Genomic DNA, 24010 nt, shown 5'->3' with positions numbered 1-24010 from the left:
GTTGATGGGTGCAGCACACCAACATGGCACAAGTATACATATGTAACAAATCTGCACGTTATACACATGTACCCTAGAACTTAAAGTATAATAATAAAAAAAATAATAATCTCATTTATAATATACTGAAGCCATTTGTGCCAGAAGAAGAGTGTCTCTTGTGAAGTATATTTACTTTCCCTTACACAAATTATAAAGGGAAGTGTAGAATGATATAAATAGCCTGGAGCTAAAAACATAAAATTAAAATTCAATTGGAATGCAGGTTGAGAGAAATTATTATTAGTAAGAAATTTTATCTAAAAAATAAATATACAGCAAGAATAAAAGGAAAACTAATTTATCTCATAAATATTTATTATTTAATCCCAATTACATTCCATTTTTCAGTTTTTGTGTGTGTGTGCTGCTTCTGAAATGCTTACTTTTGTAAGTTTTATATTTCTGAAAGGATGACTACTTCCTAAGTTGCTGTTAATGAGGTTGTCATCAGCTTTTTTCTTCTTTCCCATTCTGTGCCCTTCAACTTTAGTGAGGTCATTTTTGGCTAGTCTCCAACCTTTTTTAAAAAACACTTTGTGTTTTGTGGATTAAAAATATAAATATTTTCCATTATTTTAATAGCATTTTTTTCTCAGTAGCTTGGCCAGTAAGATTCTTGAGGCATCTTTCCATTATTGATTTCAACTCATTCATGTTAATGTATTCAATTAGTAGTTCTTTTTTCATCAGCTGACAATAACAAGACATAGATCATAAGTATTTGCCAATTCTGGAGCAAAAATTCAGAGCACCAGTATCTTAGCTTAGACTTCATAGACTATAACACTCAGAGAGACACACACACATACACACACAGAGAGAGAGAATGTATGTGCAAGAAAGTTTTGAAAGATAACTAGATATAAGATTCTTCTGGATATGTGTGTGTGTGTGTGTGTGTGTTTATATATATACACACACTATATATATATTCTGGATATATGTGTGTATATATGTATTATGTATATTATATATACATATTATATATTATTGGAACTAGAACTTACATATATATATTAGTACTTTATGTCATCCCTCCTCATTCTGGCTTTCATTGCTTCTGATGAGAAGACAGCTGTATATGACTGTTTCTAGCTTGCCCTATGAGCCAGTGAGCTGGGCAGGGATGGGACCTTGTGTTCTTGGCCTGACATGCCTGGAGTAGAGCCTTCACCCTGTGAGTCGGTGCACGGTTGAAGGAAGGAGCCCGGACCTTAGCCATGCTTGCCTGGAATAGAGCTTTTACAACACAGAGTTGGTGGGGATGAGAAAACCTGGTGGCCTACCCATCCTGAACAGAAATTGTGGTCCTAGACTGGGAGCTGGAGAGAAAGGAAGGAGCCCTGTCTTCTTGGCTGCAACTGCCCAGAGTAGATATTCTGTCACACTGAACTAGGAGGCAGTGTGGAAGGGGAGCAGGCTGTGATCCAAATGCCCCAGACTTGCTGTTCTTACCAAGATTCAGTAGATTTTCTTGGATAAATGTTTCTCCTCTTTCTGTATGCCCTTTGGGCAGTTTCCAGAAACTTTTAATGTTTTCCTTTGTTTTTATTATTTTTACTAGTTATGGTTGTTTTCCTAGGAAAGAGTCTGCTGAGCTCCTTGCATTGCTATTTCAGAAGTGTCCCCTCTTCCCCACCATCAAGAAAGTTAGTTTTAACTCCCAAAGCAAAGTTCAGGGAACCTGAAAGTTTTTGACCAAGATTGTATGGCAACTAGTGTGTTGCTGAGAATATAATGCTGCTGAACATTCATGTATATGGCTCTTTCTTTAGTCACCGATATAGAACCTCTATATTCTAATGATCTGACATGAAATATAACTCTATTTATAACTCTCCAATATTCATTTAAAAATGAAACTATCGTCATTTACATTAGGTATATCTCCTAATGCTAACAAACCTGCACGTTGTGCACATGTACCCTAGAACTTAATGAAAAAAAAAAACAACTAGACTATCAGAAATGATACTTGTGGAAGATTGCATGAAGGATATGTAATTTACTTGATGTATTATTTTCTTTGCCCAACCTATTCACTTTCCAGGGAACTGGAACCATGTCCTCCGGCCACATCTAGGCCACCTAGTTATCGTATAAAATGGCTTCCAATGCTGCATGATTCTGTTCTTTGGCCGTAGTTGATTGGTCCTGGGCTGGACACCTGACCCAAGTTGGGTCAATCCAAGTTCTTTCCCAGGAATTCTGAAATTGAACTTAATAAAAATGTCCTTTTCTTTCCAGCGAAGGTTTTAGATGGAAAGCCCAGAGCTATCAGCAGTTGTGTTTCCTACTACATGATCCAGAGAAGTGGAGGAGCCTGGTCTATGGAGAGAGAGAAGAATGGAGTAGATGTTCAGAGACACATCTTGACTAGGCTTTTCCTGAGGCCCAGTCACACTGTTTCCCATGTGTGGCATGCATCACTTCAGGATCCTTAATATAAATTCCTTTTTTAGTTTAAGCTGGCTCAAATTGGTTTTTGACATTAATTATTAAGAGTCCATAAAGTTTGTTCTTTTGGACAATATTTCCCAAAATATGTTCCTCAGAACGTATGTCCGTTGGTTTTTGTTGTTGTTGTTTTAAGGCAGGGGGCGGGATGAGGTTCCATGAACAAATGAATCTGGAAAGGCACTTGGTTTTTATCTCCCATCAAGATTCACAGTGTACTTTAGCACAGTACTGTAAGGTTCTCAGGAGTTTTAAGTTTCTTAGTCCAGTATTATTTGCTCACTGCCACTCCTCTCCCCACTGGGATTCCATTAACTAGTATTTCATGGAGAACACATTTGGGAAACTGTTACCAGAGATACTTAGATTTTTATCTTCAAATGAAATTAGACCTCCATTCAGCTGTGTGCCTTGCTGCATTCTTTTAGTTTGTAAAGAATGACATTTATTGAATTGTGCCTTGGCATATGAAACAGCATTGAGAAATGTGTCCTTGACATTGCTGGAGAATTCTCCTGAGGTTGTTCTCTACAGCACATACATTTTTGTGATGATTCACTCTGGAATTGTCTCCCAGTTCTTGGAACTACCGTAGCTTCTCCAAATAGTGGTTTGGTTTTTATCTTTCAGCCACTGTGCATGGTATAATTGGATGTGTGTTCCTCTTTGCATTATCTATTAGAAAATGGAGAGCCAAACGTGGGGAATAGTACATAGGATCTTAAGATTCATTCTTATGTACAACTTTTATTCTTGGACTCATCTTACTATGTTTTTAAACATTATTTCCTTTACTATAATTTCTTCTTCATTTTTATAATCTGTGTGTGTATTTAATTTTGGTAAAAAAACAGAATTTGCCATCGCAATCATTTTTAAGTGCACAGTACAGCAGTGTTAACTATATGCATCTTGTGCAACAGATCTGGAGAATTTTTTCATCTGTGCAAAACTAAAGCTCTGTACCCATGGAACAACAACTCCTCTTAATCTTATATCGATTTTTGCTTAAGGCACCTCTGTCCTATTTGCAGTGAGACTAAAAGGAATGAATGAATTAAATTGTTTAGAGTAATTTTTTTTTTTTTTAACTTTAAATTCTGGGATACATGTGCAGAATGTGCAGGTTTCTTACATAGGTATACATGTGCTATGGTGGTTTGCTGTACCTGTCAACCCACCATCTAGGTTTTAAGCCCCGCATGCATCAGGTATTTGTCCTAATGCTCTTCCTCCCCTTGCTCCCATCCCCCGACAGGCCCTGGTGTGTGATGTTCCCCTCCCTGTGTCTATGTGTTCTTGTTGTTCAGTTCCCACTTATGAGTGAAAACATGTGGTATTTGGCTTTCTGTTCCTGTGTTAGTTTGCTGAGAATGATGGTTTCCTGCTTCATCCATGTCCCTGCAAAGGACATGAACTCATTCTTCTTTATGGCTGCATAGTATTCCATGGTGTATATGTGCCACATTTTCTTTTTCCAGTCTATCATTGATGAGCATTTGGGTTGGTTCCAAGTTTTTGCTATTGTAAATGGTGCTGCAGTGAACATATGTGTGCATGCGTCTTTATAGTAGGATGATTTATAATCCGTTGGGTATATATCCAGTAATGGGATTGCTGGGTCAAATGGTATTTCTGGTTCTAGGTTCTTGAGGAATCACCACACTGTCTTCCACAATGGTTGAACTAATGTACACTCCCACCAGCAGTGTAAAAGTGTTTCTGTTTCTCTGCATCCTCTCCAGTATCTGTTGTTTCCTGACTTTTAAATGATCGCCATTCTAACTGGTGTGCGATGGTATCTCATTGTGGTTTTGATTTGCATTTCTTTAATGACAAGTGATGATGAGCTTTTTTTCATGTATTTGTTGGTCGCATAAATGTCTTCTTTTGAGAAGTGCCTTTTCATATCCTTTGCCCACTTTTTGATGGGGTTGTTTTTTTCTTGTAAATTTAAGTTCCTTGTAGATTCTGAATATTAGCCCTTTGTGGGATGGATAGATTGTAACAATTTTCTCCCATTCTGTAGGTTGCCTGTTCACTCTGATGATAGTTTCTTTTGCTATGCAGAAACTCTTTAGTTTAATTAGATCCCATTTGTCAATTTTGGCTTTTGTTGCCATTACTTTTGGTGTTTTTAGACATGAAGTCTTTGTCGATGCCTATGTCTTGAGTAGTATTGCCTATGTTTTCTTCTAGGGTTTTTATGGTCTTAGGTTTTACATTTAAGTCTTTAATCCATCTTGAGTTAATTTTTATGTAAGGTGTAAGGAAGGGGTCCAGTTTCATTTTTCTGCACATAGCCAGTTTTCCTAGCACCATTTATTAAATAGGGAATCTTTTCCCCATTGCTTGTTTTTTTCAGGTTTGTCAAAAATCAGATGGTTGTAGATGTGTGGTATTATTTCTGAGGGCTCTGTTCTGTTTCATTGGTCTATATATTTGTTTTGATACCAGTACCATGCAGTTTTGGTTACTGTAGCCTTATAGTATAGTTTGAAGTCAGATAGTGTGATGCCTCCAGCTTTGTTCTTTTTGCTTAGGATTGTCTTGGTGTCTTGGCTATACGGGCTCTTTTTTTGGTTCCATATGAAATTTAAAGTAGTTTTTTCTAATTCTGCAAAGAAAGTCAATGGTAGCTTGATGGGAATAGCATTGAATCTATAAATTACTTTGGGCAATATGACTATTTTCACAATATTGATTCTTCTTATCCATGAGCATAGAATGTTTTTTCATTTGTTTGTGTCCTCTCTTATTTCCTTGAGCAGTGGTTTGTAGTTCTCCTTGAAGAGGTCTTTCACATCCCTTGTAAGTTGTATTCCTAGGTATTTTATTCTCCTCATAGCAATTGTGAATGGGTGATCACTCATGATTTGGCTTTGTTTAGAGTAATATTTTTAAGTGAGATAAATGTCAGTATAGATATTCTTAGAGAATAATTCTAAGACACCTGAAAATGTGTATGGCTATAAATCATAGAAATAATAAAATGAGAAATGTATTGAAGGTCTTTAGCATTTTAAATAGGCATCTAAAAGCCATTACTAAGTTTATAAAGCATCTTTCTCTTTCTTTTTTGTTGCATAGGTTTTGTCAGGTTCTTAGAAGGTTATTATATTGTGTTAATAACTAAAAGGAGGAAGATGGCGGATATTGGAGGTCATGCAATCTATAAGGTCGAAGATACAAATATGATCTATATACCTAATGATTCTGTACGGGTTACTCATCCTGATGAAGCTAGGTATGTATGGTGGTAACTCCCTTTTTTTTTATTTTTAATTTTATTTTTTGGAGACAGGGTCTTGCCCTGTTGCCTAGGCTGAAAGTCATGGTCATAACTTGCTATAGCCTTGGCCTCTCAGGCTCAAGTACTTTTTTTTAATGTCATAGATCAGGTAGAAAATAAAATTAGTTTAGATACTATAAATGTTATGTAAAAAGATCAAATGTTGGCTCAGAATTTTACAACTTTTGTTCAAGAGTTGTTAAAAACCTCCATTATAGCAATTGGCAAGAATCAGCAATGGCTACTAACAGTATTAGGTGAGAGGTTGTTACTGAGGAACAGAATAATCACATAGTCCCAACATTTTAAACTCCATGGATCTCTTTGTTATTTACAAAGAGGAGTAAGTATTTTTATGATAAAAAAAATGACAGACATTCTTATCCAAAAAATTAAACTTCTCTTCACCAATAATGAGACGAAACTGACATTGTTTGACTGTCAATGGGAAAGACACAGTTTACCTTAGTAGTTAAATATTCCTAAAAATATTTAACTTGAATCTGAGCATGGGGAATAATCACATACATACATACCACTAGACTTTCTGCAAGATAACTGGCCTAGATTCTTAAAAGAATGTTAAAGTCATCAAAGACAAAAAAAACAGAGGACTGTTCTAGATTTTAAAACAGACATGACAACCAAATGCAGATTTTGGTTGGATCCTGGGTTAAAAGTGCATGTACTTGTACACATATCCTCACACAAAGATCTAAAGGGTTTTATTTGGACAGTTTGTATGTGGACTACATACTCGTGATCTTGAATCAATATTTAAATTTGGAGTATAATAATGGTTTGTGGTTACTGAGGAGATTGTCCTTGTTTTTAATAGGCACATGCTAAAATATTTAGGAGTGAAATGTCATGATGTCTGCTACTTACTGTCAAGTGGTTTAGAAAAATAAAATGTATATTTAAAGAGAGATAATGTTTGTGTATGAGTTTAAGGAGAGAGCTCTAAAAGTGAATTCAGAAGAAGGGCATATTGGTGTTAATTTTATTTCCCCCCTGCCCCCCCAGTTTTTCTGTATATCTGAAATGTTCAGAAGTTTTAGAGGAATTATTGAAACCTTGGGAATGTGGGAAAAGCTATTAACAAATTGATAAAATTGTAAAGGTTGAATTGATTTAATATTATGAAGATTAAAATGGAACAGAGAAATATTTATAAGTTTTTAGGATAGGTAACAGTTTAGATTTTAATTATATCCTGTACTTTTATAGGGTTCCAGTACATGAACCAAAATTTAAAGGTGATGCGGCCCTGTTGCTTGAGACCATCTTAGACAGTGGTTTTCTGGGCCCTTGTGATGCTGCTTTTGATGATGATTTGGAAGGGGGATTATTAGAAAATAATTGGTTTCAGATGAGAATAAGTACAGTTTATCAGACAAAGTAGACTTTTGTCTTGCACTAACTGAAAAAAGTTATATCCCATACAGCTTATAGGAAGGCCTGTATAGTGTATTGACTAAAAGTGAATCAGAATGACCAGAGCATGCAAATCCAGGGATAGGAAAAGTTCAAGAAGTTAATGTTATTTATAAGTCTCATCTTTATGATACTTTAGCCAAGAATAGCAATACAAATTATGTTATTGTATATAGTGATTTGGATCTCTTTAAAGAACAAAATTATGAGTAATAACATGTAGTAAATGGACTTACTCAGAATAAGATACAATTATATTAATAGTTTTTTATAGGTAAACTGAAGTAATATTACTAAATAGGGAAAATTTTTAATACTTATAAGACTATGTTATCCAATAGTGCATCTAAGCAAAAATAATTGGTAAAATATTTGGAAATAAAATATAGTACTGTTAAACATTTCATACATAATGTTTATCTCTGTAATGCATGATTGTTATCAATGTTAGAAAATGTACTAGAGCAGTTCACCACATTAAAATATTGCTGGAAAAATTATCTTCTTAATGTTTGCAGAATATATATTTGACAAAATTCAATACTCAGTGTGATAAAATGTTTTAGCAAACTAGCAATATAAGCAGATTTTCTTAATCTGGTAAATGATACCTATTAAAAACCTATATCCAAAATTGTTCTTAGAAGTGAAACTTTAAAATCATTACTTTTAATCAAGGTAGGAACAACACAGAGATATCTGCCGTCACTACTAACATTCAGCCTCATGTTGAAGGCCCTAGGCAGTGCCACAAGACTAGAAAAATAAGCCACAAAACTTGAAAAGAAAAATTAATGGCATTATGCAAACAACATCATTTTCTACTTGGAAAGTTTGAGAATATCTACAAATTCTCGGAACTGATGAAAGAGTTCAGTAAGGTGACTAAGAAAAGATGACTGGGCATGGTGGCTCATGCCTGTAATCCCAGCATTTTGGAAGGCTGAGGTGGGAGGATTGAGCCCAGGAGGCTGAGGCTGCAATGAGCCATGTTTGTGCCACTGTACTCCAGCCTGGGTGACAGAGTGAGACCCTGCCTCAAAAAAAAAAAAAAAAAAAAATTAAAAGAAGAAAAAAGAAAAGATCAACATGTGAGACATATGAGGACCAGTAATATTTCTACACACTAGCAATAATGAACTAGAAAATGTATAAGGTACCTGCCAATAAATATAATAAAAGCCATACAAAACTTTATGGAAAAGACTTAAAACATTATTAAAATATTTTTAAAATATCTTAATTAATTGGAGAGATGTCCCTTTTTCATGGATGAGGTTTGATGTCTTAAAGATGTTAGTTTTCTCCAAAATTAATTTATATATATATTTTTTCTTGAGACAAGGTCTCACTCTTACCCAGGCTAGAGTGCAGTGGTGCAATCTTGGCTCACTGCAGCTTTGAACTCCTGGGCTCAAGTGGTCCTCCCACCTCAGCCTCCCCAGTACCTGGGACTACGGACACATGCCACCACACCTGACTAATTTTTGTATTTTTGGCAGAAATAGGGTCTTTCTATGTTGACCAGACAGGTTTTGAACTCCTGGGCTCAAACACTCCTTCCACCTTGGCCTCCCAAAGTGCTGGGATTACAGACATGGGCCTGGCCAGTTTTTAGATTTAAGGTAACATTAATCCAGATTCCAAGAGGATGTTTTGAGAATGGAACTTGACATGATTTTAAAAGTCATATGGAAAAGCAAATATCTAAGCATGGTCCAGACAATTTAAACAAGAAAAACAAGAAGGGATAAAGTCAACAAGATGGTAAGACCTATAGTAATTAAGATAATCAGGTAGTAAGCTATAGTAAATAAGACTGCTAAGTATTGGTGGAGGAATTGATGGGGGTCAATGAACAGTGTTGAGAAAGCCTAGAAAAAGATCCATTTTATGTGGCAAACTGGAATATGATAGAGTGAGCATTACAAGTCATTGGGGGAAAGATGGGATAAATAGTGTTGGTTTTCCAACTGGACAAAAATGAAATTTGATTACATTCTCTGATAATATTCAGGAAGCAATTCCAGAAGTACGAAGATAATTTTAAGAAAATAAAGGTAAATATTTTTATAATCCTGGTATGGAAAAGGATTTTACAAACAAAATACAAATGGATAAACCATAAGGCAAACAATGCTATATTTGATACTATAAATATTCAAAATGTATTTAGACAAATTTTAGGAAACAAGCAGCAGTCTGAAAGTAGATATTTGTAACATAATGATGATTATTATTTAGAATGTGGGAAGAATTTCTACAAATCAGAAAAAATAAGCAACTTAACTGAAAAATGGTTAAAAGGAACAGGCAACTCACAGTGGAGATTCTGAACCGTACCTAGTAGTTTGGGAAATGCAAATTAAAAAGGTACCTTCTTATTCTCATTAGTCAGTTTGGGAATAATCAAGAGTATCTGCCGTCATCAAATGTTAGGAGAGATGTGGGAAATGAGTTGTATACTATGAGTTGGAGTGATATTTTAACCACTTAGAAGAACACTTTGGCAATTCCAGCAAAATTGAAAATGCACGTTATCTGCAGTGCACAGTGGTTCTTGTTTCCACGTATGTGCCCTAGAGAAACTGTTATACATGTGTATGGGAAAACATGCATGGGATGCTCTTGGCGGCATTGTATCTTATAGTGGAGAACTAGAAAGAACCTAGTGGTCTATCAGCAGACAATGGATAAAGGGTGTCATGTGTAGTTGGCTTTCCTTATCCGTGGGTTCCATGTCTGTGAATTCAACCAACCACAGCTTGAAAATACTTGAAAAAAATTGTGTCTGTACTGAACATGTACAGACTTTTTTCCTGTCATTATTCCCTAAACAATACAGTACAGCAACTGTAGAATTACTATATAGCATTTACATTGTATTAGGTATTGTAAGTAATCTAGAGGCAATTGAGAGTGTACAGGAAGATGTGTATTGTGCGTTATGTACAAATACTATGCCATTTTATATCAGGAACTCGAGCATCTGCAGATTTTGGTATCTTGAGGGAGAACCTGGAACCAATCCCCCACAGATACCGAGGGATGACTGTATATGATGAAGACCAAACATTGATTAAAGTGAACAAATTAAATCTATAACTTTCAACGTAACTAGATTTCAAAAAATGAGAGAAAAAAGTAGGACAGTATACAAAGTTTGTAATGATTTGCATATGTGTTTTAAATATATAATATAATGCTATGTATAATTTAAAGATGGGTCTAATGTGATAAAAGTAAAGAGATGAATGGACTAGAAGGATTCATATCAGTGACAGGAAAATGGTTGCATTTGGAGCGAGAGAACAGGACTGGGGAAGTCTCAAGGGAACGTTAACTTTTTAAGTTGTTTGTTATTTATCTTAAAAAGGTCAAAATAGATATTTAAAAATGTGAACATTTATTAATCCTGAGAGACAGAAATGTGAACATTTTATTTTATACCTTTTCTGGTGTAAAACCTTAGCAACTTAAAATTGTGGTGACCCACGTTGTGCTTATTGTTGTTGCTCTCCTCTCTCCATCCTCGAAGCATTTGCAAGCACGTTGTAAAAGCAAAAACAGCATTTACTTCTGTCTTGCCCAAAGTCTGCTGTGCCCCACACATGTAGATGCATGACTTTGCCTCTCACTGGCATAATCAGAGATAAGAAACAAACTATAAAGTTAAAGGTTTCCAAAGGGATGATCAACAGACCTAGAATTGCTTCAGATGTATTCCCTCTTCTAGATATGACTTGAATTCCTCAGCTTTAATGAGCATATTTACAAATATAAATGTACATATGGGTACATGTTAAACTGTGAGAAATAATAGTATTGGACAAATAAAATATACTTTGGTTTTGTTTTAGGTATCTACGAATATTTCAAAATGTGGACCTATCTAGCAATTTTTACTTCAGGTAAGTTTGAAGTTACTCCTATCAGTCACATAAACTTTTATATTATTTTCCAGTGGGTAAGAGCAGAATGAGAACATAGTAGTACTTCTGTTTCTTTTTAGTCAACTTGTTTTATGTAAAAGCATTAAAATATAGCCATTTCTTCCTTTTAAAAATCTTATATTTGAAAATCCAAATGGATAAATTAAAGGCTGTTTATTCTCATTATAAAAATCATCTTTGTTTTAGGTAGGACTTAATGTATTTTAAAGAAATATTCTGATTTTGTAATCTTAAATTACAAAAATGAAATTTACATTCAGCCTCTAATACAGAGTTGTAACAATTTTGTGGTTCAACTTTTAGTAAATAATCTGGCAAAATTAGGTAAAAATAAATTAAAAATAGGAAGAACTGTTGCAATACTGATGTACTGCTGGTGGCATTGTAAATTAGCAGTTTCCTGAGAAGGAATATAGCATTGAACATATATGAAAATATGTCCTAAGAAAATAACCAGGAGCAAAAATACAAATCTCCATTGGTAAAGAGACATTTATAGCTTCTCTATTTATAATAGCCCAGACAAGCAAACCAAATAGTCCAGGGACATCCCAAATATTGATAACTGAAGAACAGTCAAGTAAATTATTACAACACCATGGTAAGTATTTTACTACCATTGATGTGAGCAGTATGTGGGCCTGATAGATAACAATTGTTGTGATAGATGGAAAATTCTATCAGCTATAATATCCAGACTAAAAATAGAACACAGTAAGGGCTTGAGTCATAAGGACTAAAGGGGAACCTAGAGCATTGGTAGCTGTTGGTGTTATATACTACTGATAGGGTGCTTTGCATTAAAAAATTATTTTAAATTATTAATATAGTTAACCGTTTCTTTATGAAACAAAAACATGTCTACTACATGGGGTGAGTTATGTCTTTATTGATGCAAACCTGAAGGAAGCTGATTATTTTAACAGAAGTAGAGTGAAGGGCTCCTAAAGAAATAGTTTTTACTTCCACAAACGTTTATTTAATGTATATTTCCATTGTATTTTTTGCCATCTTCTAGTTTTCAGTCTTTATGCCTGACTTTGTAGTGTTTGTGAATTATTATTGAAGCTCAGTGCTGTTATTAGAAATGGCCTTCTTCTGCTTCATATTTCTCAATTTTGTCTGTATTTTTATACTGAGTTGTGATCAAATCATTCTATAAGTAAATACTTGTAGGTTAAAGTTTTTGTGCCTCATAAATAGGCTTTTTAAAAAAGGTTATAATATATTTTTAAGAATCTCTATTATAAAGGAATTGTTTTAAATAGAAAGAATTGATAGTTAAAAATCAGAAACCATCTTCTTAATATAGCTGTATCCCTTTGAGATTAGATGTTAAAATGAATGGATCCATCTAGGAAATGTGATACAATTGAATTTCACAGATGAAACGAATCAATTTCAATCAAATAATATAAAGAAATGATAATTAAAATAATGTGTGTGATTTTCCAGACAGAATTGTAACCATTTTAAAATATGACTAAAATACTTTAAAAACAAATTTGTGATGTTCCCCTTCCCGAGTCCAAGTGATCTCATTGTTCAGTTCCCACCTATGAGTGAGAACATGCGGTGTTTGGTTTTCTGCTCTTGTGATAGTTTGCTAAGAATGATGGTTTCCAGCGGCATCCATGTCCCTACAAAGGACGCAAACTCATCCTTTTTTATGGCTGCATAGTATTCCATGGTGTATATGTGCCACATTTTAGATCACTTGGACTCGGGTAGGGGAACATCACACATCGGGGCCTATCATGGGGAGGGGGGAGGGATTGCTTTGGGAGTTATACCTGATATAAATGATGAATTGATGGGTGCTGACGAGTTGATGGGTGCAGCACACCAACATGGCACAAGTATACATATGTAACAAACCTGCACGCTATGCACATGTACCCTAGAACTTAAAGTATAATAAAAAAAAAAAAAGAAAAAGAAAAAAATAAAAAATAAAAAATAAATAAAAACAAATTTGTGTAAAGTATTCAAAATACCTTCTGAAATTCTGTGCTAAAAGTATATAGCTAGGCTCCTTTAGAATTTCCAGTAAAAGCTGGAAAACCCCCCTCACACTTAAGAAATATATATACACACACACACACAATACATATGTATAGTATATATATGCACTCTATGTATATATGGATATTTATATATAATATTTATATAGAGTATGCATATATACATACTCTATATAGAGTATAAATATATATATATAAATATTTAAAAAATATCTCTAGCTATATATAGAGTGCTAGAGATGCTTATTTAAAAAGTATTATGTGAGATCAAAATTGTAATGAAATTTAATTTGCACAGAGGCAGTTATATTTTTGAAATGCCTTTTACTCTTCTAAAACATGTTTCACTGTAATGGCCTATATTATTTGCTTATTTCTGTTTTACAACGCCGGTTATGATACCACCATTAATAATTAATAGAATTATTTTTGCTGTTGGGTAAACTAGGGTACAGAACTATGCAGTATTGCAGTGGTTATTGTAGAGCTGTAAAACCCCATACAGATTCATAGAAGGTATGACCTTGTTTGCACGATACCATGAACTTATACTGATTTTAGTATGAAGCAAAAAATACACATTGTACAAGTCAAAGAATGTAGGTTACTAACATTGTATTGTATGTTTCCAGTCACGCAGGTGCCTAGTCATGCAGTGAGGTTGTTATTTCCAATTACATTTGTATTTTGCTGTGTTTTACGGTACTTATTTGAATAGCATTGCTTCCAAATAAGGTAACAGGTGTTAAGTAATTTAGTTCACAGATTTTAATTCTGTATGGGAGCCAAGACCTTGAAATATGCTTTGCTTTTGTAATTCTTATTAAGTTTCAATTCTGTTCTCAGTTACAGCTATGATTTGTCCCACTCACTTCAATATAATCTCACTGTCTTGCGAATGCCCCTGGAAATGTTAAAGTCAGAAACGACCCAGAATCGCCAAGAGAGCTTTGACATCTTTGAAGATGAAGGATTAATTACACAAGGTGGAAGCGGTAGGTGGTCTTGGCATATCTAATGTATTTTAATGTGGTATCCATGAAGTGACATCTTATTAAATTCACTCACATTTCCCTCATATTTGTCCACCCCTCTTTGCTGTTTGTCCTTACGTGGGGTTGTTTTGGATATGTGAAGTTGACCAATTCATTTTTATAGAGATATTAATCACCATGTAATTTCATTTGTAGGCCAGCCACAAAATTGTATGCTGACATTTTCAAGTAGTTATTCATGTACTTTTTATTGAATACATTCAAGCGTAGACTTTTACATGGTGTGCAGAGGTGAAATTTACATGGATTTTTAAAAAAATATTAGATAATACACACTACTTATTTTCCTTCACAGAGACCAGTTTGTTATGGTCTGAGTTTTGAAAAAGAGTTACCATGGGTTGCCTATTATGTGCTAGACATTTACATGTAATATCTCTAATCCTCATAAAAACTCTGCTTAGTAGGTATAATGCTAGTTTTATAGAATTAAAGACTAAGTAGGAAACGGAGACCTGGAAATGAAGATCATACGGCTGTGTCGAGGAATCAGTGCAGCAGGTCAGAGGTCGTTGTTACTTTGATCGGTCCCAGCTTGACCCATCAGTCCTGTGTAGGTCTTGCCTCCGCGGGACTGCTGTAAGACACTGTAGGGCCACTCAGTGCCTCACCCAGAGTGCCCCTGAGATCCTGGACTAAACCAGTCACACAGTACCTTTATTGCCAGATTCTTGGGTTGGTCTAGCACTCTAAAGCTAGCGGCATTGCTAATGTGAATGTTGTAAGGGAATCATTTCAATAGTTAAGACACTTTAGCTGTGTTCAAGTGACTGTGGAAAGTAAGTCAATAGTGTCTTTGGGTTCCTTGCTCTGTGCAACTTCAATGATAGTGATGAACATGTGGATGCAGAGGTAGAATCCAATCTAAAGTAGTCCCGGAAGATCTGCCCTTGCAGCACTCTCAAAAAGAGGCTGTGTTCTGTTAATGGTTTGCCAAAGGTTGTGATCCACTCTAAAAAGGTTTAGGCTATTACTTAAGCTGAATTTATCCCTGGCATTCCCCTTGACTCTTGTTAGTTTATTTGATTGATTATCACTTGAGCTAAGGTGAAACCCAGGGCATCCTCCCTACTCCCAGATCATTAGATCACATACATTTGCCCTGGTTCAGACACTCTGGTGATAACCCATACCACTAGAGACAGATAGAGGGCAAGACAACTAGTGTGTTTGAATATTTGCTTGCAACACTTCTGAATATCACAATTTGTAATGCAAAACCTGAAAGTGTCACTGAATTTGCCCCAAATGCCATCCAAAATCTGAATTTGAGTATCTGTTCTGGGATCTGAATTAAGCCTCCAATGCTACTTAATTTTTTGTCATCTCTGGAGCAATTCTACTTGACAGATATGAATAATAGGGTGTATTAGTTTATTCTTGTTGTTGTGACAGATTACCTAGCTTAGTTGCTAAAACAACATACATTTATCATCTTACAGAAGGCAGAAGTCCACAGTGGGTGTCAGTGAGCTAAAATTAGCATGTCAGCAGGATTGCATTCCTTTCCGGAGGCTCCAGGGGAGAATCAGTTTTCTTGCCCTTTCCATCTTCTGGGGGCTGTGTTCATCCCCTGGCTCATGGCTCCCTTCCATCTTTAAGGCTACATTACATTACCTGACAGTCACACTCCTGTTTTCCTCTTTGACTTACAAGGACCCTGTGGTTACGTTGGACCCACTTAGAAAATGCAGAATAATTTCCCCATCTCAGGGTCCTGATTAGGAGCCTTAACTTCATCTTCAGCTTTAATTTCTTCTTGCCATGTAATATAACAGTTCCTATTCACAGTTTCTGGTGATTAGCATGCATACATCTTTGTCGAAGGTGAGATTATTCTCTTATCACACAAGGGTAAACTGATAAGAAACAGGGAGTGAGGGTGGAAGGTATGGAAGTAGGTTGAAAAGGAAAACAGTAAATTTTAAAAATAATCTTTACTGCATGTCGGATACTTCGCATATATTATTTAACCTGAACAATGTCTTTGAGGTGAGTAGTATTAACATCATTTTCTAGTTTAGAAAGTTGAAATTCAAAGACATTAAGTAACTTGCCTAAAGTCACAGAGTGACAAAACAGGACTCCTATCGATATCTTTATTATTAATTCTCTTGTGTAATGCATTGAAAGGGCAGAGAAAGTTTAGTTTTTATGAATCAAACCTAAGTGTAGTATAGTGTATAAACAAATACTCTTAACAAATCATATTTTGAGGAAAAAAATGGTTTTTATTAACTGCTATTCAGAACCGTTACAGTCTTTTAAGCTATTATCTTATAAACATAGTTTTAATTTTTCACTTCATGTAAGTTTTGTAAAACTCATTGCTGTTTTAATACATTTATCTGGATATGCTAAAATTATGTTTGATGAAATTAATTTATTCATAGAGAAAAGGCCTGACATAATAATAAACGCCACGTATTGGAAGTATTTGTAATACACCAGGCTTATTCTAGACCCCTTATGTCCATTATTAATTCATTTCATCCTTACAACAACCACGTGGTACATGTGAGGAAGCAGAGGCGCCGAGCTGGGTAAGTAACACTCTTGATCGTGCCTGTCACCCTGCTGATGAGAGGCAGAGCCAGGATTTGGATCCAGGAACTTTGACTCCATAGCCATGTGCTCAACTGCTACTTCCCACCACCTCTTGTCTTTATATATTTGTAACATCTCAATTTCCTTGTCATTTTCTTTTCTCTGAAGTTAAGAGCTCTCACAAGTCAGAAAAGAGGTTTCTTTGACTTTTTACAGAATCAACACAATGTTCTGGACATGATAGGAAGGATACCCACTGAAAATGGCAATGCTGTTAACCAAGCATGTTACTTTGAAGTTAAAAACAGAAGTTAACTTTAAAATGAGTTGAATGTCAGCCAATTTCCATATCTTTCTGATACCAACCTTTTTTTAAATTGATACAAAATATTTTATGTATTTATGGACTGATACAGACTTATATTTTTCAGGGGTATTTGGCATCTGTAGTGAGCCTTATATGAAATATGTATGGAATGGTGAACTTCTGGATATAATTAAAAATACTGTGCATCGTGACTGGCTTTTGTATATTATTCATGGGTTCTGTGGGCAGTCAAGTATCCTTTTTGATAAAAAAGTAAGATACATATTACTAAACTTATGATGTATCAATTTGTAGACAACTATGTATGAATTATATGATTATAATACCACTCTGCACCCCAACAGGAAAACCTACCCATAATACTATGTAGTAGAAATACAAATAAGAATGCAGACTATTTGAACAGGCCTATTATATACCCAGAAAGATGAATAAATAACAAGGAAGAAAATGCAGTGCGATATAGGTAATAAATGTCATGTTTATCTGGGAGAAGGAGGAGAATTACTGACAGTTGGAGAGGATGGGACAGGCCCATGGGAATAGTTGAACTTGGCCTGGGCCCTAAACAAAAGTCAGTGCCTTAGCAACGAGAGAGATCAGCAGTCCAAGCAGAGAGAGACATCACAGGCTGGGAAACACTGTGTGTATAGAGGTGGAAAAACACATAGGAGTGTTCTCATGGCTTGTGAATAAAACTCCCAGGAGGTAGGATATAGTGAGAAGGAGATTGGTATGTGGGAGTCAGATTGCCAGTCACCAGATTTCCTTGGTGGTCAAGCTAAGGACTTTGGGTTTGGTGCTAGCACTTTTGAAAGATTTTGTGCAGGAGAATGACATTTGCAAAGCAGTATTTAGGAGGCTTGAGTTGACAACCATTTTCAAGCTGGAATAAGTAAAATGAAACTAGAACAAGGACCATGAGTTAGGAAAAGATGGCAGTAGTCCAGGCAAGGGGGCAAAATAGATTAAAGAGAAGTAGGTTCAGCCCTGGGTTAAGCTGATGAGTTCAATTTTATAAAAACTTTTATTTCCTTCAGTAGCTTCATGTCGCATTAATTTGTAGCTACATTGAAGCCTTTTAATAAAGTGCAATTATGGGGTTTAAGAAGGTAGCACGTACCATCTAGAAGTGGTGATTCGATTTTTTCTATCACTTTTTGAGATCACATAGGGCATTTTTGCATTCAGCATGTTTTCTACTATGTTAGGCTTTTAAAGAAAAAGGCGTTTGTACCTTTTTCCCCCACAGATAAGAAGTGTTTGTAATGGATTTGTATTTTTCTTAATTTTATTCTCTTTAGACATTTAAAAGAACCAAAAAAGAAACTTTTGCTTCTTTGTTTTCAGTTGGAATTTGCAGTTTAATGGCCTCAGATCCTTCTCCAGATCCCCAGGGTTTCTTTGTCTTATTTATGGAGAAAAACCAGTCACTTTGTCCAGCGCACTGTGAGGCCCCATTCAGGCCAGCCCTGGCCTCCCGTGGTACTTGGAACTGAAGTTACAGATCTATATTAAAATAATAATAATAATGTACAAAAAAAACCTTTAAAGGAGTGGTTGCTTTGAGACTATTAAGTGGGTAAATGCGACTGACCATTATTATGCTTTCTTGCACTAGGAGCATTTGAGAGGAGTGGTACCAGGGGCACAGCTGGCGTGGTTACCCTTGAAGAGCAGCAGGGCTGCCTTCTGTGAGGGGGACGAAAGGCTAGATAAAAGCACAGAGGGATTTTGAAACAAAGATCAGGAGATTTCTGTGCTACACTTGAAAATCAGGCTCATTACTTTATAATCACTTTCAACCAGTGAGTGGTATTATCTGGTTGATCATTACTGCATAACGAGATTTGATCCTGAATACTTTTGTCTTTCCAAAAGTAAATTCTGCCTGGGAAGAACACAGGTTTTTCACCACCAAGGATGCCAAAAAGAATGTGCTACAATTTCTAAAGGTAGTTCCTAAAAGATAGTTCAAAGCTGTTTTGTGTTTCCAAGAGCTAACTTGGGGCCTGGTGCATATTAAACATAATAAATGTTTGTTTTTTAAAATAGTGAGTGCCATGATAGATGATCATTTTGAAGCTCGTAAGTTTAAACAATGAATCTAGTCTCCTGGTTATCAAGCATTTAATGAATTCTGGAAGTCTATATGAGATAAAGAGAGTAGCTTTTGATAAGAGTAGCTTCTGAATACTACAGACCAGGCACTAGTTGTACACACATTACTTCACCTAGTCCTCCTGACCACCTTTGGTTACTTTATTGTTACTCCATTTTATAGAAGATGAGACTTGGCTCAGAAAGTTAAGTAAGGTAACATAACTAACAAGCTGTATATTGGTTAAGCAGTTCACAATAAATTATTCAGTGTTCAGGATTTGCAGGTAGGTGACAAATTTTGACTGCTTTTAGAGTCTTATACTCAGTTGTATCCTCAGTGTTACATATTACTCATAATTTAAACAACCTATTAGATGGCACATGTTCTCTTTGAGAGGTGTATGATCTTGGAAGACTAAGGGACGTGTATTAGTACATTCTCACACAGCTATGAAGAACTACCTGAGACTGGATAATTTATGAAGAAAAGAGGTTTAATTGAGTGTAGGCTTAATAGGAAGCCTGACTGGGAGGCCTCAGGAAACTTACAATCATGGTGGAAAGTGAAGGGGAAGCACGCACATCTTCACAATGGCAGAGCAGGGGAGAGAGCGAGTGAAGGGGGAAGTGCCACACACTTGCAAACAACCAGATCTTGTGAGAACTCACTATCACGAAAACAGCAAGGGGGAAGTCTGCCTCCATGATACAATCACCTTCCACCAGACTCTTCCCTGACACATGGGGATTACAATTCAAAATGAGATTTGGCTGCGGACACAGAGCCAAACCATATCAGAAGGATTAGCTGTACTTGTTTACATCCTTTACTTAGCCATAGGGCTTCCCTTGACCAGTAACTGTACACCTGCTTACCATTTCCTCTGAAATTTATGGAAAGCACTCCTTAGTTAGGTTGGATGTTGCCTTCCCTTTGTAGCTGCATTGCAATTCTGAAGAAACCATTAGATCCAGTGCTGTTCCATTCTTGGGTGGAGCTTTCGGTGTTCTTTAAGCCATTGGACTAGCTGTATCTAAATGAGTATATAAGGTATAATGACTCTATTGGTCTTATGTGACAGTCATGAATGCTAAACAACCTTAACTTTCTTTCTAAGAGCTGTTGATCTATGGACGACCAGTGTATGTCACTCTAATAGCTAGAAGATCCAGTAAATTTGCTGGCACCCGTTTTCTTAAAAGAGGTGCAAACTGTGAGGTAAGATGACAAACAGTATCTTCACTGAACTTTAACCTTTCGTATCAGCCTTGCTGATGTAGAAGTACAGTGAAATTTTAAAATAGGGAATTTCTTAGTTTGGGATGTTATCAAGAGAATACAGTTGCCCTTTAGTATCAACAAGGGATTGTTTCTAGGAACCCCCTTCCCATCCAAAATCCACAAATGCTGAAGTCTCTTATATAATATGGCCTAGTGTTTGCATATAACCTATGTACACTCATCTGTATACTTTAAGTCATCTCTAGATTACTTCTAATATCTAATATGATGTAAATGCTATGCAAGTAGTTCTAATACTGTATCTTTAAGGGAATAATGACAGTAAAAAAGGTCTGCAAGTGTTCAGTTCAGATGCAACCATTGTAGGCCTAACTACATTTTCTATCTGAGATTGGTTGACTGTAGAGGGAACCCATGGATGTGGAGGGCTGACAATAATTAACACTCCAGTGCATCTGAAACATGTGAGAAGTATGACTAATAAACAGATGTTCTGAAAAGTCAGCCATCTTAGAGTTATGCAGTGCTCTGAGGAATTATAAAATGTCTAATATTGTGGAGGGTGAGCCATTTCTATAATATATGAAATGTGGTACATGTTTAATGTAGAGACAAAAATGGCAAAGCACCTCCACCCAAATAGAAGGCAGCACTCATCACGGGAAGTCAATTCTTGGTAAGAAGATGAAGTGGAGCAAGGTATGGGAAACCTTTGCCCTCTTTGTCTTTTTTGCCCAGACTCCTTTTTCTGTTCACCGCTAGAAAATAACAACAGCAAAAATGCAGCCATCCTTCCATCAGCCGTGTTCTCTCCTTTGAGTGCTCCGTCTCTGTTTGCAGTAGACAACTTGAGTCTTGAGTGGATGTGTGATTCAGTAGACAGATTGAGTGAGGCATTGGATTTTGATCCTGGCTTAAAATAGCAACATTGTTCTTAAAATTATATCAACAATGAAAATTGTTACAGCTGATGCTTTAAAATATCAGAATTTTGCGGCTATATTATTTACTTTTGAATATTCAAAGGATAATCAGACATGTTATTACTGCCTCTGAAATTATTCTTTATTATGTACTTATATACTTCTATAAGTACCTCAAAACCCTATTTTTTCCTTTTGTACATCAGGCATTATTTGAATCTCACTCTTTTGTCCTTTTATTTCATTTTGGTCGTCAGAATTGAATTTTGATATTCTTCTAGTCTTCCTTACCACCTGTGTAATTTCATGTAATTGTCATTTCTTTCCCTCTCTCCCATTTATTTAAACCAGCTGTTTCCTATCTGACTTATATTATTAGAGATTAATTTGGTTTTTTTCTAGTCTATTCTCTGCTACTTTTAATTGCCTTCTTTATTATATTTTAATGGTTTTGCTTTTCTAGTGTACGTATTGAATATTGATCAATGTTTTACCTCTCAAAATTTTCAAAGAATAGGAATTATAACTTCATTGAAATTTATTTCATTAAACATTTCTAAGAACATAATGTATTTTTCAATGCACCTTTCTTTTCAGGGTGATGTTGCAAATGAAGTGGAGACTGAACAAATACTTTGCGATGCTTCTGTGATGTCTTTCACTGCAGGAAGTTATTCTTCTTACGTACAAGTTAGAGGATCTGTGCCCTTATACTGGTCTCAGGACATTTCAACTATGATGCCTAAACCACCTATTACATGTGTGTGGAGCCATGTTTTTAATAATAACTCCTGTCCTTAAATTTAGAGATAGTGAACTGTTGTCACAGAAACCTCATAAATGCTTAGGTTTTCACGAGGTTTTAGTCCTGGAAGGTAGTTAATTTAGAAGAGGAATTTCTGTTTTTCTTATGTAATAAATTTATATTTAATTTTGACTGTTAGTAAATTATTTTTATTTTGCTTCAGAAATGTAAGAATCATTCAAATGTAATAAATACATGATGAATAAGTGTCTAGTGAGCACCTTAAGAAGGATCTGGGAAGTGAAACTATTGAAAGATTAATTGAATTGCATTTCTTTAAAAAAGCAACCGTATGCTAAGGCCGGGCACGGTGGCTTAAGCCTGTAATCCCAGCACTTTGGGAGGCCGAGACGGGCGGATCACGAGGTCAGGAGATCGAGACCATCCTGGCTAACACAGTGAAACCCCGTCTCTACTAAAAAAAAGTACAAAAAACTAGCTGGGCGAGGTGGCAGGCGCCTGTAGTCCCAGCTACTTGGGAGGCTGAGGCAGGAGAATGGCGTAAACCCGGGAGGCGGAGCTTGCAGTGAGCTGAGTTCCGGCCACTGCACTACAGCCTGGGTGACAGAGCAAGACTCTGTCTCAACAACAACAACAACAAAAAACAAACAAAAAAACCGTATGCTTCTTTTATTTTTGCTTTGCAATTTTCATTCAGGTGCTTTTTCATCTTTTTTCCTTCTTAGTGGATCAGGCAGATCCATTTGCACATGTGGCTGCCCTTCACTTTGACCAGATGTTTCAGAGGTTTGGCTCTCCCATCATCATCTTGAATTTAGTGAAGGTATGATGTGCTCATCTGTTTGGTTATGAGATTCAGACACTCTGGGAAGCCTCTTCCTCAACACAGAGGGGGTTAACAAGCCATGCTTTCCCTCTGCCTAGTGGAGAGACGTGCAGATTATTATGCTGGGACAGCTCACTGTGTCTGAGCTGAGTCACTTTTCTTTGGCCTCAGATTCCATGTGGATTCTTCTCTGCATGGCTGAAAAAAATCAGTAGTATATCTCTAAGGGAGTAGAGTGATTCAGTGTATCAGGAAATCATTGTGTCCTGATTTCCTTGTGTGAATTAGATGTAGGTGAAACTTCTGCCTTAGTTCCCAGGACAACCTGGAGAAAGAAGCATGAAAATCAAACTATCACAGCCTCACCTTTACAGTCAGCTCCCTTGAAAATCCATAAGCTCCCCTGGGCAAATTAATTTATAGTAATAGGATCAAAAGGCTAGATTCATAAACTAGGGTATTGTTGTTTCTCAGGGATCAGGTGGGCTTGTGAGAAGCCCAGACAAGGTGGTATTAGCCTCATAATTCCCTGCTTTCTTGGCAGAATACACGGACTAGTCAGCGTATCTATCTATATGAATGGGCATACAGGTCAAAGGCTGAGAATAGGAGGCAGGGAGACCACACAGTAAGTTTTATCTGCATCTGTTGCAGCCAAGTGAATTGAAAAACTCTCAGTCAGAAGCCAAGAAGACCCTGAGAGTATGAAAAGCAAGGACGTTGTTACGTCATGTGCTCGTGGTGGTGCCCAACCATCTAGTACTGTCTGAGGTTATTCTGAGAGGTTGGTTAATAAATGTAAATGAATTTACTAAAAAACCAAGGAAGCCTGTGACCCTGTGTCCATTTAGTGAGTCATTAATTTTTATTTATTTATTTTTTAATATACTTTAAGTTCTCAGATACATGTGCAGAATGTGCAGGTTTGTGACATAGGTATACATGTGCTGTGGTGGTTTGCTGCACCCATTAACCCTTCATCTACATTAGATATTTCTCCTAATGCTATCCTTC

The 24010-nt window shown here is 36.0% G+C and overlaps 1 protein-coding gene across 1 annotated transcript in view; it reads left to right on the top strand.

Moving 5' to 3' along the window:
• FIG4 (FIG4 phosphoinositide 5-phosphatase) overlaps positions 1 to 24010 on the top strand; it is a 135794-nt gene that overhangs the window by 32584 nt on the left and 79200 nt on the right. The window contains exons 5-11 of the mRNA XM_011952884.1: positions 5590 to 5746; positions 11089 to 11139; positions 14052 to 14200; positions 17239 to 17367; positions 20357 to 20457; positions 22002 to 22164; positions 22896 to 22993. Of these exons, the coding sequence (XP_011808274.1) occupies positions 5590 to 5746; positions 11089 to 11139; positions 14052 to 14200; positions 17239 to 17367; positions 20357 to 20457; positions 22002 to 22164; positions 22896 to 22993 (848 nt within the window). The remainder of the gene's footprint in view (positions 1 to 5589; positions 5747 to 11088; positions 11140 to 14051; positions 14201 to 17238; positions 17368 to 20356; positions 20458 to 22001; positions 22165 to 22895; positions 22994 to 24010) is intronic.

The sequence above is a fragment of the Colobus angolensis genome, unplaced genomic scaffold (assembly GCF_000951035.1).
Source record: "Colobus angolensis palliatus isolate OR3802 unplaced genomic scaffold, Cang.pa_1.0 Scaffold35, whole genome shotgun sequence".
NCBI lineage: Eukaryota > Metazoa > Chordata > Mammalia > Primates > Cercopithecidae > Colobus > Colobus angolensis.
Note: the sequence above shows the minus strand (reverse complement) of the source record. Positions and strands in the feature narration are given on the sequence as shown.